The sequence below is a fragment of the Polistes dominula genome, unplaced genomic scaffold, assembly GCF_049000335.1.
Source record: "Polistes dominula isolate Pdom_NZ unplaced genomic scaffold, Pdom_raw_medaka contig_23, whole genome shotgun sequence".
NCBI lineage: Eukaryota > Metazoa > Arthropoda > Insecta > Hymenoptera > Vespidae > Polistes > Polistes dominula.
The window spans coordinates 4,194,693-4,210,441 of record NW_028300963.1 but is presented as its reverse complement, the minus strand read 5'-3'; the positions used below and the strand labels follow the sequence as shown (position 1 = coordinate 4,210,441).

General features: G+C 34.2%; 1 protein-coding gene across 2 annotated transcripts in view; it reads right to left on the bottom strand.

Annotated features, from left to right (window-relative positions):
* Positions 1-15,749, bottom strand: part of LOC107065749 (uncharacterized) — a 104,052-nt gene that overhangs the window by 70,366 nt on the left and 17,937 nt on the right. For both annotated transcript variants that reach the window (XM_089172559.1, XM_089172560.1), the window contains exon 3: positions 3,120-4,505. In XM_089172559.1, coding sequence (XP_089028685.1) covers positions 3,120-4,505 — 1,386 coding nt within the window. The remainder of the gene's footprint in view (positions 1-3,119; positions 4,506-15,749) is intronic.

Here is a 15,749-nt window from a genome sequence, read left to right as displayed (position 1 = left end):
AATCATCATAATCATCAGAATCATCAGAATCATCAGAATCATATTTTTCATCATCGCATTTCTCTTTCTTATTAGTCTCGTTGTTGTTCTTCATATTTTTTGCTGGTGTGTTTTTTTAATCATTCTGTTCAATTTAATTTTTGAAGAAGTAAACGTCATAACCGGCTTACCCTAATTGCCCTGAGGACTTGGGTAAGTTCGATTCGGAAACTAATTGGAAGGACCGCGAGGCATAACAGGCAGCAAGCCTTATATGATGCACCCATAAGCTTGGGTTAATTCGATTCCTCGGGTTTTACTGTCGGGAACAGATTCGAGGGTGATAACGAGCTACGATTATATTTCCCTCTTACTCCTTTTATCATCAATGAATGTGACCAATTTCTCTCTTGCGGTACCAAATATTACAAAACCACTACACTAACCACCACCACCACCACTTATTCCTCCTCTTTCTACTCATTTTTCATTGTTTTTTCCTTATTCTTTTGATTAAGAAAGTACATTCTTATTTTATTCTATAAAAATAAAAAAATAAATTAAATAGTCAAATGATATTAATAAAGTAATAAATTAAAAATTAACAATATTATTAATAAATTACGAGAAAATAATTAAAATAATAATTGAAAATAAATTAAATTACTGATTAGACATTAAAATACTAAATAATATAAATAATTAATAAATTGCAATAAAATAATAAAAATAATAATAATAAAAATAATAAAATATACATTAAATTAATAATTAAAAATTAAAATTTTATTAATAAATTACAAGATAATAAAATAAATAATAAAAAATATCTTGAATTACTTAAATAATAATTAAAATACTATTAATAAATTATAAAACTATTAAATAAATTTAATAAGTAATAATATATAAAATCCAATAAAGATAGAAATAAAACTAACGTCTCATAATTTTAATAATAAAAATTTAATAAATAGCTAACACCGAATCGTGTTCTTATTGTAAAGTCAAAATAATACAACCTTGTAGTCATCTCATCGAAAACGAAAAAAAAAAAAAAAACAACAAAAAGAAATAATAATTGATATAATTTATTATATAATAAAAAAATTAAGTAAAATAAAAAGAGAAATATAAAATTGGTAAATCTGGTGTTCATTGGTCGCGTGTCAACAAAGATTAGATAAAAATCAAGCACGTCGCGATCTTTCCAATTAATTCACCACTGACGTTTATTAAAGTAGTTTCCCTTTACTTGATTCTAAGTTTTTCCAAGATCTAGTTATACTGTTATATACATATATACTAACTTCTTCTTCTTCTTCTTCTTCTTCCTCCACTACTATTTCTGTAAATATATTTTTTTTGTCTTCTTTACTTTAACAAAAAGACAACGTAGAAGAAGAGTAGAAGAGGAGGAGACTTTCGAAGGCTTTGCGATAGAGAATAGCAAACTCGAGAATCACGTGTGTGTGTGTATGTGTGTGTGTATATATGTGTATATGCATGTGTGTCGTAAGTCGATTTAATTAGCGGGCTTCCAACGGCGCGAAGTCGAACCATTGTTCCTGGAATTAGGATTTTTACCACGCCGTCGTTGGTAGAGAGACCGGCTATTACCGCAATCAGCGTATCCGGCATTTTTCAGCCGTCTCATTCTCATTACACTCCCCCCTTACACCTCCCACTTCACTCAACCCCTCTCTGGGTTGTTCTTCTTTCTCCTTTTATTATCATTCTTCTCTCTCTCTCTCTCTCTCTCTCTCTCTCTCTCTCTCTCTTTCTAGATATATCTCTTTTTAATGTTAACATTTCACCAACACATTTATTTCGTTTCTTCAAATTGTTGAATTTTATCCAAAATGGGGATGGTGGTTGATTGGTTGTTGTTGCGCACGAGTAAATCGGTTTCTGACGTATCCAATTATTTATTTGTTATTAATTATTATTTTATTTGTTGTTTAGTATAATGCAATATTAATTATGCATGTTTGTAAAATGCAAAAATAAACCAATGGTCTTCCTCGTTTGCTGGTTCAAGTCAACATCTTTCATTTTATGATTGGTTGTGTGCGTGTTTTTTTTTATTTGTTTATTCATTGTCCTTTTTTTATCGTAGAAATATGGAAGATCGATATAACCCGAAAAATATTACGAAGTTTGCCGTTTGAGAGTCCTGGTGAACACGACGACGACGATGACGATGATGACGAAGACGAAAGACTCTCATTTTCGAGAGGGGGAGATTTGCTGTGACAAAAAACAATTTAGAATATGACGGAACCAAAAAAAAAAAAAAAAAATTAAGTTAACCAAAAATATTGTTTTTATATATATATGTGTAATTAGCGATAGCCACACCACATCGAAAAAATGAATATTTGAAAAAAAATAAAACAAATCTGTGCGCTTTGCTCACGAGGGTTTTCTGTGTGTGTTTTCGTTCTCTCTCTCTTATCATCTAATCTTTTTTTTTTCTTTTTTTTTTTGCAAATATAAAAAATATCAATGAGAGTAATGTGTAATGTGTTTGTGTGTATATATGTGTGTAACACGTGTGACACGTCCAAAAAATCAGTGGTATTATTTGTGGGTGGTGCTGCACTATCGACGCATGGTGTAGGCCACTCAAAAAGAAAAAACAAAAACCAAAAAAATAAAAATAAAAAATACATATCGGTGAATTACGGACAAAATACAAAACTGGTGTGTGTGTGTGTGTATGTGAGAGTGTAACACGTGTGTATATCACTGCGTCTCTCCCTCCCTCTTCTGACGATACAAAACGTTTTTCTTGCCGTTAACTTAAGAAAAAAAAGGAAAAGAGAATGAAAAAACTTAAAGAAAGTAATAGAAGGGAAAATGATATGTCTCTACTATTCGGAAATAAGAAAAAAGAAAGAAATGTGAATATGATTAAATGAAAGAGTGAAAAAACGACCCCGCAACCATAAAGCAAGACTCATCAAACCGTATGAAAAGAAAAGTAACACAAATGTAAAGAAAGAAAAAACAAAACAGATAACTAAAAGCAGAAAATATGAAGAAGAAAAGTAAAGCTAACGAAAGAAAGAAAGAAATAAAAGAAAAGGGTTAAAAAAGAAAAAGAAAATTGCGCGTGGGCAAGGCGTGCCGCTTACCGGCGGACGTTCTCGACTTGTTCCTGGGCTTTTGCTGATGATGCTGATGCGCGCCGGGCGAGCCCGGATTGTTGGAATGCGCGTTGCTCGCGTGAGCCGAAAGTAGCTTCGAATCGGCAGGGCTCACGACACCGGGTACACCAGAATTAGGGTTACCACCGGCGCCGTGATGCGCCGCCGCGGCGAAAAGAGCGCCGACCGTCGTCCCCGAGTTCCCGGAGTTGCCGTTGTTGTTGCTGTTGTTGTTGTTATTGTTGTTGTTGTTGTTGTTATGCGGATTGTGGGACGACGCGGAGGACGACGAGGAGGAGGACGTGGCCGTGCCGCCGGAGCCGCCGCCTCCCCCAGCACCCCCACCACCATTCAAATGATGATGATGATGATGGTGATGGTGGTGGGCAGCGTTGGGGTACTGCAAATGTTGATACATGTTGTAGGCACTCGTCGCCTGGTCATATTGTGCCGCCGAGGCCGATGCTGCTGCTGCTGCCACGTGGTGACTGTTGGAGACGGCGGCTGCGGCGACCGCAGCTGCCGCAGCGGCCGCAGCGGCGGCGGCGGCATAGCTGTCCCTTCCGCAGGGCGAGCTGGCCCCGTTGTTATTTTGATACGCGTCCTGTTGCTGCTGCTGCTGCTGCTGTGCCGCTTGCTGTTGTTGCTGTTGCTGTTGAGAGCCATTCGCTTGTTGTTGACCACTTCCCGATTGGTTATTACCTTCGCGTTGTTTCACCTGTCCCGAACTGGCCGCCGTGTTGTTACTGCTACCACCACCGTTGTTCCCCGCGTTCCCTCCGTGCTGTTGATGTGGCGGCGATGGTGCACCACCATGATGATGACCCAACATAACCGTAGGTTTAACGTCGCAACTACCCGCCCCGCCGGCTCCCAGCGCATCCTGATGATGCATAAACGCACCCATAACCGCTGCATGGGCCACGGCTGCTTGGTACTCGCTGTTACCTCCACCACCCAATCCTCCCAAAGAGTTCGCTCCGCTACCGTTGTTATTGTTGTTGCTCCCGCTACCGCTGTTGTTTGTCGCATTGTTATTAGAACTAGACGTCGTACTCGCGGTTATACTATCGGGCGTAGCATCCTTCGGCGGCGTTGGGGGAAAAGAAAACAGATGGTGCGTACCCCCGCCGCCAGCCCCGTGACTCGATAAACTACCCGTTGTGGGTGGTAAAGATGAACCCAATGGACTCTGTGGTTTGTCGTCGTTTACTGTACCACCGGTCGATGCCGTTGTCGTTGGAAAACCCCATGGCGTTTTAGAGGTATCCGCCCCGCTACCGGACAACCACGGATGTAATACCGTGCTGTGAAAGTGCGGCCGACAAACTTGACTGACTGGACCGCTTGTCACACCGCTACTCGACATTCTCGCTGTAACAACAAATTTACAAATATTTCAACGTTAAAATATGTTACATTATGTCATGCTTATGTATATCAATAACAAATCAAAATCTTAAGAATAATTAAACGATTGATTCTAATGCAAAAGAAAGAAAGAGAGAGATAAAGAAATATCAGTGTATATATACTGGATTGTCTGAAAATGGAAAGTCGTAAAGATCGGGGTAGTGGTGATGGTGATTGTGATGGTGATATGGTAGTAGTGGGTAATCGCTACTGATGGTAACAGAGAAAGATACTTGATTCGTGCGTGCGCAGAATGATCGAGTTTAACGCCGATCGTAAAAGTACCTAATTGCGAGAGACGTCTTAATTAAGTGCAAGGCCCGCTTGCTGTTACTGTTGCTAGTAGTGTTATGGGGGATCTCTTCCTTTCTCTCTCTTTCTTTCTTTTATTTTTACTCCTTATAGGAAGACCAAGTTATACCTCGGTTGCGTCAAGTCTCGCCTTATATGCGATAAAGCTCAAAGATTAGTTCTTCATTAGTGATCATTTGATCACGATAGAAAAGCAATGAACTAACGACAAAGACAATGAAAAAGACTATGATTCGTCCTCGATAAATATCACCAAACACATATATACAAATGTAATCCTCTTGTGATATACTAATAAGTTTTAAAGTATCTCTCTCTCTCTCTCTCTCTCTCTCTCTCTCTCTCTGTGTATGTGTGTAGAATATAAAATACATTTTCAAACTTCTCTTAAGGTTTTATCTCATCTTATTATCTTGAAGAAAATAGTTAAACGTTTTATTATATATCTCGTAACTCTAACGATCGTTGATACTTTCGCGACCTAACACGAATTCTCAATGTAGTTGTTTTCTTATACGTCAGGTGTGATCTATCGAGATATTGCATTAAAAGAAATAAACACCAAGTTACATCTCTAACTTCTATATTACTTAAACGTGATATATCTCAAGAAAATATAACTACATTAGGTATATCCAATATAATACATTTCAAATCTTATCTCAAAGTATTTACTTATCCTATTCCCCTCTCCTACACATTATACCATGTTCAATCATTCTAATAAATGTCTCACGATGTAATTACCGTTGTTAACTATTCTCAATTACACATACACACACTTTCTCTCTCTCTTTATGCATATACTTATTATACATACATTTATATTTTCATGGGTTGCCGTGAAATAACGTACAACGTACAAAGCTGACGTGGAATAACATATGTTTCATACAAAATCAACCAACCAACCAACCACGCACGCTATTTAAAAATGTAAGGGGGGGGGGTGGTAAGAAGAGGTAAGGAAGAAGAAAGGTACGAAAAAAAAAAAAAAAGAAAAAGAAAATCCAGTTATGTTATGTAGTCGTCACGAAAGATTCCCATACCTGATAGAAAAGTCATTAACACCCCTTCTCACACGTATGTGTGTGTGTGTGTGCTTGCTCGAATTCATCGGTAAGGGAGGAAATTCGAAAGGTACAAGTCAGGATGTGCTCGCACGAAAGCTTTTGCGTGCATATATATATGTACTACACATACATACATTTCCTACGTGCTTACGGAGGATGAAGTTGGTCGACGAAGCATACGATCGATATATCGAGTGGAACTTGCCGGTACTGCTCCGCCACCTTCACGGCATACGCTGATAACACGAGAGACTGTTTTGCCAAGCTCCGTTCTCTCAACTACTACTATTGCTACTATTACTAATACTACTACTACTACTGCTACTTCTATCTTTCTCTCTCTCTCTTCGATGGCCTCGATTCCCATTGAATTATGGGCATTAATTTAAGCTTTAAGCCCTCCACCACCATGGTGTCTGCTACCATCTACTACTCCCTTACCGATTTATCGTGTCTCCATAATTCCTGCTACAATTTTCACCAAAGTTTCATTTCAAAATGAGAAAATAAGACACTTGAAATCTTATTAATATTATATTATTCATAAATTTATAAATACTAATTATTAACTTGAATTGATATTAAGTTTTTTGGACAATAGGATAAAGTATGGATTCTTTTCTGAAAACTGTACCAATATTATAGATATAAGTACACAAGAAACTGAATCACAAATTTAAAACAAATCATTTGACTTTGTTGCATCAGAATTAGGATCAAACAAATGTATGAATGAACAAAAAAGAAAATTACAGATGCACTGTTACAATGCAATCAATTTAAAAACAGATCATTTTCGAATCAATTGTATCAGAATTACAATCAAACAATTGTTCTAAAAAAAAAAAAAAAAAACCAAAGACGATTTTATTTTAATTTTATTATAATTATTAGTCAACTGTCAATTTGCTGAATAATTCACATATGAGCGGACAAAACAAAAAAATTACAGATGCACTGTTACGATGCATCCATAATTTTAAAGACCACACCAATGAACAGCAAGCAACAAGCAAGTGTAACACACCAAACGAGGAAAGTAAAATGGAATTGGCAGCTGCAACGTTGTTGTCGTCGTCGTCAACGTAGTCGTCGTGCAATTAATCGGAGCCCAGCCGCGATGTACAGCTTGTAATTGGATCTACTGCTACTACATTATAGCTTGCGATTAACGAGAAATAAAAAAGTAAACACACGGGAGAATATTATAGGAAAATATAAAGATATAAATATTCATCGACAAAACCGTAACTTGCAAGTTGCATCAACAACAGTAAGAACAACAACCAGAAGTAGGAAGTTAACAGCTGCTTACAAAAAAAAAACTGTTCTCTTAACTATAGCTTTCTTTCTTCTCATTGAACAATTAAACGTATTGGTATAAAAAAAAAACATATAATACTAATCCATGTGAGCTAATATTTTATTAATAAATAAAAAAAAATAACCCCTTACCACCCTTTCTTTCCTTTGCTTTCTTTTCTTTGGACTCGTCATCTGAATTTAAGAAGCTTATATAAATATATAAAATATATAAAATATATAAATATTTCTATTTTGTTTCATATATATATAATACTATTATTTTATTATAACTAATATATATAACTATTATTAGTTATATTAGATATATTAGAATATAATCTATATACTAACTTATATAACTAATAACTAAAATTAGTTATATATATATAGTTATATATTATTAGTTAATAATATTAATTTATATTATATATTATTTATAATGTATTATATAATTATATTTCAATAAAATATATATAAATATAAATATATTGCAAATATAGCAACAAATTAAATCCATTATATATGCATAAAAATCTTTAAATAATTCAATACTCAAAGGTTTAATTACTATTAACTTCCCACGTTTTATTTAAACGTCTTTCATTCTCTCATTTTCTCTTACTCTCATAAAAATCTAATGCTCTTTCTAATCTACAATTTTTCGTAATAATTATCAATTGATTTACCAATCAATCTTATTAATATCATTAATCTTAATCTTATTAACATCTTATTAAAATCAATTTTGTTGATTATCTAACAAGATTTTAATTAAATAAAATCCCTTGATTTACAACAACAACAACAAGAACAAGAACATTTGTTTCCTTTTTCTTAGTACAAATTAATTACAATTATCTTTCCACGTTTTATTTAAACGTCTTTCATTCTCTCATTCTCTTACTCTCATCATGAAAATTTAATCACGACTCACGGTTGTTGTTATTGTGTTGTTGTTGTGTTAGTGTTCTATAATTCTTGGTTAACGTACGATCACATATATATATATATATATATATATAGGAATATAGTTTGAAATTCGTTTGATTAAATTATGTAAACTATGAGATATCGTTGTGAATCGATGTTGTACATGTTGATGGTGATGGTTGTTGATGGTGATGATGGTGTCCGAACGGTTGGAAAGAAGAAACTCACAAACACAGTGGGTCAACGATTTACGATGAGGATGGAGAGAAGAAGAAGAGTTCATTGCCCCTTTTTCCTTCCTTTTTCAGAGAAAACAAAAAAAAAACAAATTCGCGTAGACGGCTAAGAGTGCGAAAAGACGAAGAGAATGAGGGAGAAAAAAAGAGAATCAAAGGGGAGGAAAGAGGGGAGAAGATGAAGAAGAAGAGAGGGGTTGGAAGAGACAGTGACAGAAAGAAAAAGAAATGTATGGTAAGAGGTGGTGCGAAAAATGACCAGACACCCAGACACACACACACAAAGATAAAAAGGGAAGCAGTTCGCACTCTCAACGCAATAAAAACTTCCATACCGAGGCCGATATTTATCGTTCTATATCCGCTCCGCCCTTTTTTCTCCCTACCTCCCTTTCCTCGACCCCACCCTTCCTCACCCTTCCTCACTCTCCTCACCATCCTCACCCCTTCTTCCCTTTTGCCACTTTTCTCTCTTACTCTTTTTTTCGTAGCACAAGAGGAAGAACCTTTTTACGGCATTTCACGAAAACTTTTTTGACCATCCCCCTAACCACCCTTTCCATTCCCTTCCCTTTACTTTCTTTTCTTTTAGTTAAGTTATTTTTTTCTTTTTTTTTTCTTTTCTTTTCTTTTCTTTTTCGTCACAGATATAATTCTTGGCTCGTGTTATCTCAACGATATTTCTTCGTCGAGTCCGACGATTTTAAAATTCACCCTGTGAAATTATACTTGATTTTTATAAAATGTGTTAGTGTAAGGTCGTTTGATTTTTAAATATTGTTAATAATTAATGTAATTTGATTTTTTCTGTTATTTTTTAATTAATTATATATATATATTTAGTTTGAGATATATTTTATAGATATATATTATATCTTCAAATATATTATATTTACATTATATTTATATTATATTTTTATATTTATTATATTATATTAAATTTATATTTTTATTTATATTACATTTATATTTGAGATATATTTTTTTAACGTTTGTAAATTATTTTAAATTTTATTTTTCTTTACATAGATATTTTGTTTAGCATACACACGAGTGGTGTGCGATTAAATAATTTCTTTAAAAAAATATTAAAAAAAGAAAATTGTTTCTATTCTAATAAAATAATTAAGATGAAGAAAAATCGGTTGTACTAAGAAAGTAATTAACAATGATTAATTTAGAAAACAGTTTGGTCATAAACAAACGGTTGCATATTCGTATAAACGAAATGATAAATCTACGTGAGAAAGAGAAATAGAAAAAAAAATAAAAAAAAATTAAGAAAGAAGTTGGCGTAACACGTAAGTTTCCTTCTTCAGTAAACGCACACATGTTTATATGTTTATCCATGTCTCTTCTACTACTTTTTTTAAGTTATGCGAATGAAAGAGAAAAGAGAGAAATGAAAATGATTTTACTTGGTATGAGAAAAGAGAAATAAAAAGAATGAATAGATAAAAGTAAGTAATCTAAACGAAAAACAGTCTACTAGTCTCTAACAACAACTACTACTAGTCTCGTTTAGGTAACACCAACGACTCCAAAGAAATATTTCCTTTGGTGTTGATTCTCAGCAACATTATAATGGAAACAGGTCGTCGTCGTCGTCGTCGTCGTCGTCGTCATGGTGGTTGTATCGTTGTCAATCAAATATGGCACCGCTTTTCTTCTATCACGACAGGTAACTTCTTTCAACCGATCACCATATATATATATTTTTCTTTTTTCCTATATTTCTATCACTATTTTTTTTTATAAATATTTCAAAAGTATTTTCACTGACAGCTAGTTAATAGAATACTTTGTTTTTTTTTATAATGGTTAATATATGTAATAGTTATTTCAAATATTCAACCCGAATTTGTGTGTGTGTGAATATATTAAATAATAATATTAAATTAATATATAAAAATTGTATTAAATTATATACTAAATAACAATATTAAATTATTATATAAAATTGCATTAAATAACAATATTAAATAAATATATAAAAATATATTAAATCATATATTAAATAACAATATTAATAGCAACAACACAACATCAAATACAATCAATTCAAACCCCTTAATTTCTCTCAAACCCATCCATCATAATCATCCCTTATTCTTAATACCAGTTAAATATCAACAAGAATCTCAAATATTATCATTTAACGAACGAGTATATAAACGATGTCCAGTAACAAAAACAACAGTACCACCATAACCCATCAGTAGCAACAAAACAACAACAACAACCAACAGCAACAACCAACAGTGATGGCCGAATGATTCGATCCAACGATTTCTGGATAATAACTAGGAGGTTATAAAGCGTCACGGAAACGGCCGTCGCGAGTTGTATAGTAGTAGTAGTCTTCTGTACATGAATATTCATGAAAAATCCCATCGGATATAATCGGCCCACTATGGAAAGTGTATATACATACATATATATATTGCACGCGGGTGTGCAAGCGAACGAATAAGCGTACAATCGCAGTAGCACCAACTAAACTATGTATAGAAAAGAGTATAGTATACCGATGGAAATCAAAATGGCGTCGAATAAACGTGGCATCACTTATATACTCGAATTTTTTCCTCCCCCCTCTCCCCCCTTCTCTCCCCTCCCCGCCCCTCCCATCACCACCACCAACCCCTTCATTTATTTTATCCTCTTTCTTTCTTTTTTTCTTTGTCTTTTTGTATCTCGCAGCAATCGGTTTTATTTATTTTTGTTTTTTTTTGTACAGCTTTGGGATAGGACAGTAACGACCAACCCTTTTCACCCTCTTCCACCCATCCCTCGGTATTCGATGTATATTCGTTGCTCGAAATTTAATGGGAGAACGATTTTACCGTTTTTCATTGGTTCATACCCCCATATACGCGCCTCCCGTTTGGTTTTACAATATACCGTGGAATATATAAAATCATTTTTTTTTTACGATCGTACGATTGATAACTACTACTATTACTACACTGCACTCACAAATATAATAATAGTAATAATAATAATAATAAAAAGGAAAATATAATAAATAAAGGATGGAAATACGGTGAAATCCTCCTATGGGTTTCCTGTGCATTTCGATGTGTTCCACAAAACTCTTTTGTCTCCCTCTTTTTTTTCTGCTAACCACGCCCATGGTGAATTCTCTCTCTCTCTCTCTCTCTCTCTCTCTCTCTCTCTCTCTTTCTCTCTCTTTCTCATTTGTTCAACCTATGTTTCCTGTTTCTTTCATAGTTTTGTCTGTTCGTCTGTCTTTCTTTCTTTTTTTCTTTCTGTTACAGTAAGTAAATGCATTTAAACAATTCTTGTGCATTGCTAAAAAATCAAATTAAAAGAAAAACGGGTTTATGGGTTCTTACAAAAAGAGTTTTGTGCAAATGCAACTATTAAAAATACAACACAACACAACGCAATGCAACGGCAACGGCAACGGCAACGGCAACGCAACTATGACGACCACGATGATTACAAAGAAGCTTTGCAACTACGTGAATTCTTCCCACTCTCTCACTCTCTCTCTCTCTTTTTTTTTCTTTTTATTTTGTTGCAATACAAGTAGCGAGGATTGTCTATAATGGTATACACCATGATTTCGAATCGACATGATAATTAAACGCAGAGATTTCACTTCGTTCTTTTTAATTACGTTCGAGACTTCTTGCGCGTTTTGCTTTTCTATGTGCCTTTCTTTCTTTTATTCTATTATATCTATACCTATATATATATATATATATATGTAAATATATATATGTGTAAATAGGGATATTTCTTTCTCAACAAATTTAATACAGGTTAATAGAAATTAAAAGTAAATTATAATAAATTAGTTTTAAATTATTATAATTTTTTTTTAGACAATTTTTATTATTATTTTATTTAGGTTAAACAAATTATTTAAATGGCAAGTCACAAATTAAATCATATATATATATATATATATATATATATATATATATATTTTTATATTATTTTCTATATTTTATTGGAATAAATTATTTAAAAGTCTCTCGTTCTAAAAAAATTGTATTTTTTTGTTCCAAAATTAACCTCTTAAACACGACGCGCCTATAGTGGCTTACACGGATGCCATCTTCTGGTAAAACGCGCTACTATGGTAACCTTTATCAATGTCATCTTTTTGAACAACGCAAGCACCACTATGGTGGTTCACTTTATAACCTTACTCGTTCACCATTATTTGTATACCAACTGTATTAATTATTAAAGTAAAGTGTCTAAATTAAAATATGTGTATTATGTCTTAAAAAAAATTAGAATTAAATCATTAAAAACTTCATTCCAATATATTCGTGTAAAAAAAAACAACATTGTTCGTCACACATCGTAATTCTCGTTGAACTCTACCGTACTTAGAAACAGCACCGCGCAAAATGCAGTCATACCTAACATAACCTAAAAGGTTAACAGAATAAAACAAGTAATCAAATTGTATACGAATTATAAAGAATTAATCTTCATAAACAATAGAATAAAAACATATTAAGATATACTTTATGTGCCATTATACAATTATAATGAAAGAGAAAGATATTATATGCGAATAGTAGTATATAAGAGTGGGAAGGAGAGAAAAGGGTGTATAGTATAGTAAAATAATTCACTTGCACTCTTGACACAAAGCAAGTAGAGAGGTTTTACTTTGCTTACTTATATGCAGTAGAAGCAAAAGCAGAAGGAGGAGGAGGTAGAGGAGGAGGAGGACAAAACGAATATGCTCGAATGTGTTAACTCTCAGTAGCCATTTAAAAGCACATGTTGAAAACTGCTACTAGAAAGAGAGAATGAAAACGTGATAAAGAGAGAAAGAAATAAAGAAAGAAAGAAAGAAAGAAGAGAACGTGTTAGTCGAATGAATGATACCAAAGTAGTCGTCAGGGGTCAGCAAGTAAAGTGTATATCTCCATTTGGTCAGCATCCGACATCAAAGCGACCAGTACTCCAAATAATTAGTTGCCTAGAGCTGTGAAACGTGTTCGAGCGTTAAAGCGCAGAAAGAGGATGATCCATCCCGTCGACGACTTTTGTTCGAGGCGTTGAGAGAACCCAGTTCAAAGGGTCGAGTTAGTGAGTGAGTGAGTATGAGTGAGTGAGTGAGTGAGTGTGAGTGAGAAAGAGAGGATTCAATAGCCCCCAAAGTCGTCGTCCCAGCTTACTGAAAGGACGAAGCAGAGATTTCGTGCTTTTTCCTATTAGTCCTATAAATGTATGTATATAAATATCATCTCTGTGTATGTGTGTATGTATATGAATGTGTTTGAGTTTTTATGTGTGTATCTCATTTTCCTGACCATTTGCTTTTCGACACCTCTCATCCTCTTTTTTTATCTACCACCACCCACCCCTTTTATCCCCCTCATTCCTCTATTTCTCTTTCCACTACCAACTTCAACTAGCAAAATAATTTTCTCCTTCTCTTTCTTTCTTTCTTTCTTTTCTTTCTTCTTTTACTCTTTCGTAATCATTCTATTATCGTTCTACTCTTTTCGCGATAAGCAAAGTAATTCATGAGATAAATGAAAATCTTTTTTAAAAAAGGGTTTAGCGTTAACTTTGCAATGAGATAACGAACAAACTCGGAACCGAGGCTAACTAACTAACTCGTGTTTTCCTTTCTCCTTCTTCTCCACCTTCTCCATCTTTTTTTCTTCTTCTTCTTTTCCCACCCCCGTATTGTTTGTTCAAGTAAACGATGATAATTCAATCTAATTTTTTGTCCCAAATCTTTATTGAAATTTCATCGAAATATATGAATGAACAAAAACAACGCGTTTAATTCTACTCGTAAAAATTCGAAACACTTGTAAAAAAAAGTGTGAGAAAAAAATTGCATACGCATGAAAGAGTAAGAGAAGAATAAAAAGAAGAAGAAGAAGAAGAAAAAGGACCTACTGTGTGGCTCCTGTGACACGGAAGAAGAAAACGAACAGGACGACGAATTTAAAAAATGAAGAAGTAAGTAGCCACAGCCAAGTGGGGGAAAAAAATAAAAGTAACTAAATAAAACAAAAAAGAAATATAAGGAAAGAAGTAACCAAGGAAGGAAAGGAAAGGAAAGGAACGTGAGGTTTGCAAGGAGAAGAAGAAGAAGAAGAAGAAGGACGACCGAGATTGATCGCAGTGAAATTGCATCGCGAGCTGGCTGCACATCTGCTGCCAGTGAACACAAAACTTCCCTACAGAAGGAAAGAGAGAGAGAAAAAGAGAAAGAGAATGAGAAAGAGAAAGAGAGAGAGAGAATGGAAAGAGGCTCCGCCTTCGGTTGGCGTGTGCATTTGCGCAAGATGGCGCCGTTCGGACGGCCGGTTGCACACATTTTGCAGTACCCACCAGCAACACCAACCAACATCAGCACCAAAACCAACACCAGCAGCACCAACAAACCAGCAACACACAGAGGAAATTCTAAGGACAACGAGACACGATGAAGATGAGAGGATGAGGACAAGTATGAGGAGTATGAAAACCCTCCCGAACCCTTTTCTTCTTCTTCTTCGATCGAACGAGGAGGAGGATGCAACGATGAAAGGAGGGGCTAAAGTTTAACAGAGTAAAAGAGTATCTGCTGTGTATATGTATGTATGTATGTATGTATGTGTGATGTGGTATAAAAGCAGCGCCTCCCGCGTGGACTGCAATTACGTATGCACCTCTCCGAGAGAGGCAGCCCGTGGGCTTCGCGGTTGGCTGCGCTTCCTTCCTGTCTGCTGCAACCACCGTGCGTGCATTATGCATCCCGTTGCATGCGTCCATCTACCTTGTTTGTTTAGTATTTTTAACTTTTACTACTACTACACAATCATACACTCATATACATACACACTTCTACTATCATTTATCTAGTATTCTATTTTATTTTATTTTATTTCTTATTCTTTATCCACTTCCCCTTCTTTATCTTGTTTTTCACTTGTCATTTTCATTTTATTCAACCTAGATTAAGTTTTATTTCTTTTCTGTTTTTTTTTTTTTTTTTTTTTTTTTGTAAACGTAATCTTCTCTTTGTAATTTGTAATTAATAGATTAATATTAATATTTGAAAGAACTATGATCGAGTAATTAATCATTTTTACAAATAATAATAATAACTTTGTTATGCATATGATTGTAAACTTTGTTAAAATATTGGGTTGGCAAGTAAATGATTAAGAATTTTGTATAGGTGGCCTTTTAAAATCAGCAATGACTTAACCCATTGACTGGTAGACATATTTAGAGTGTTAAATGTTGCCTTAAATTTTGAAAAATATAATAATATTAACACATTCGCGACCACTGACGTGAATTCACGTCTTTTCAAGTTCTATTTCTAATTACCGCTGACGTGAAAT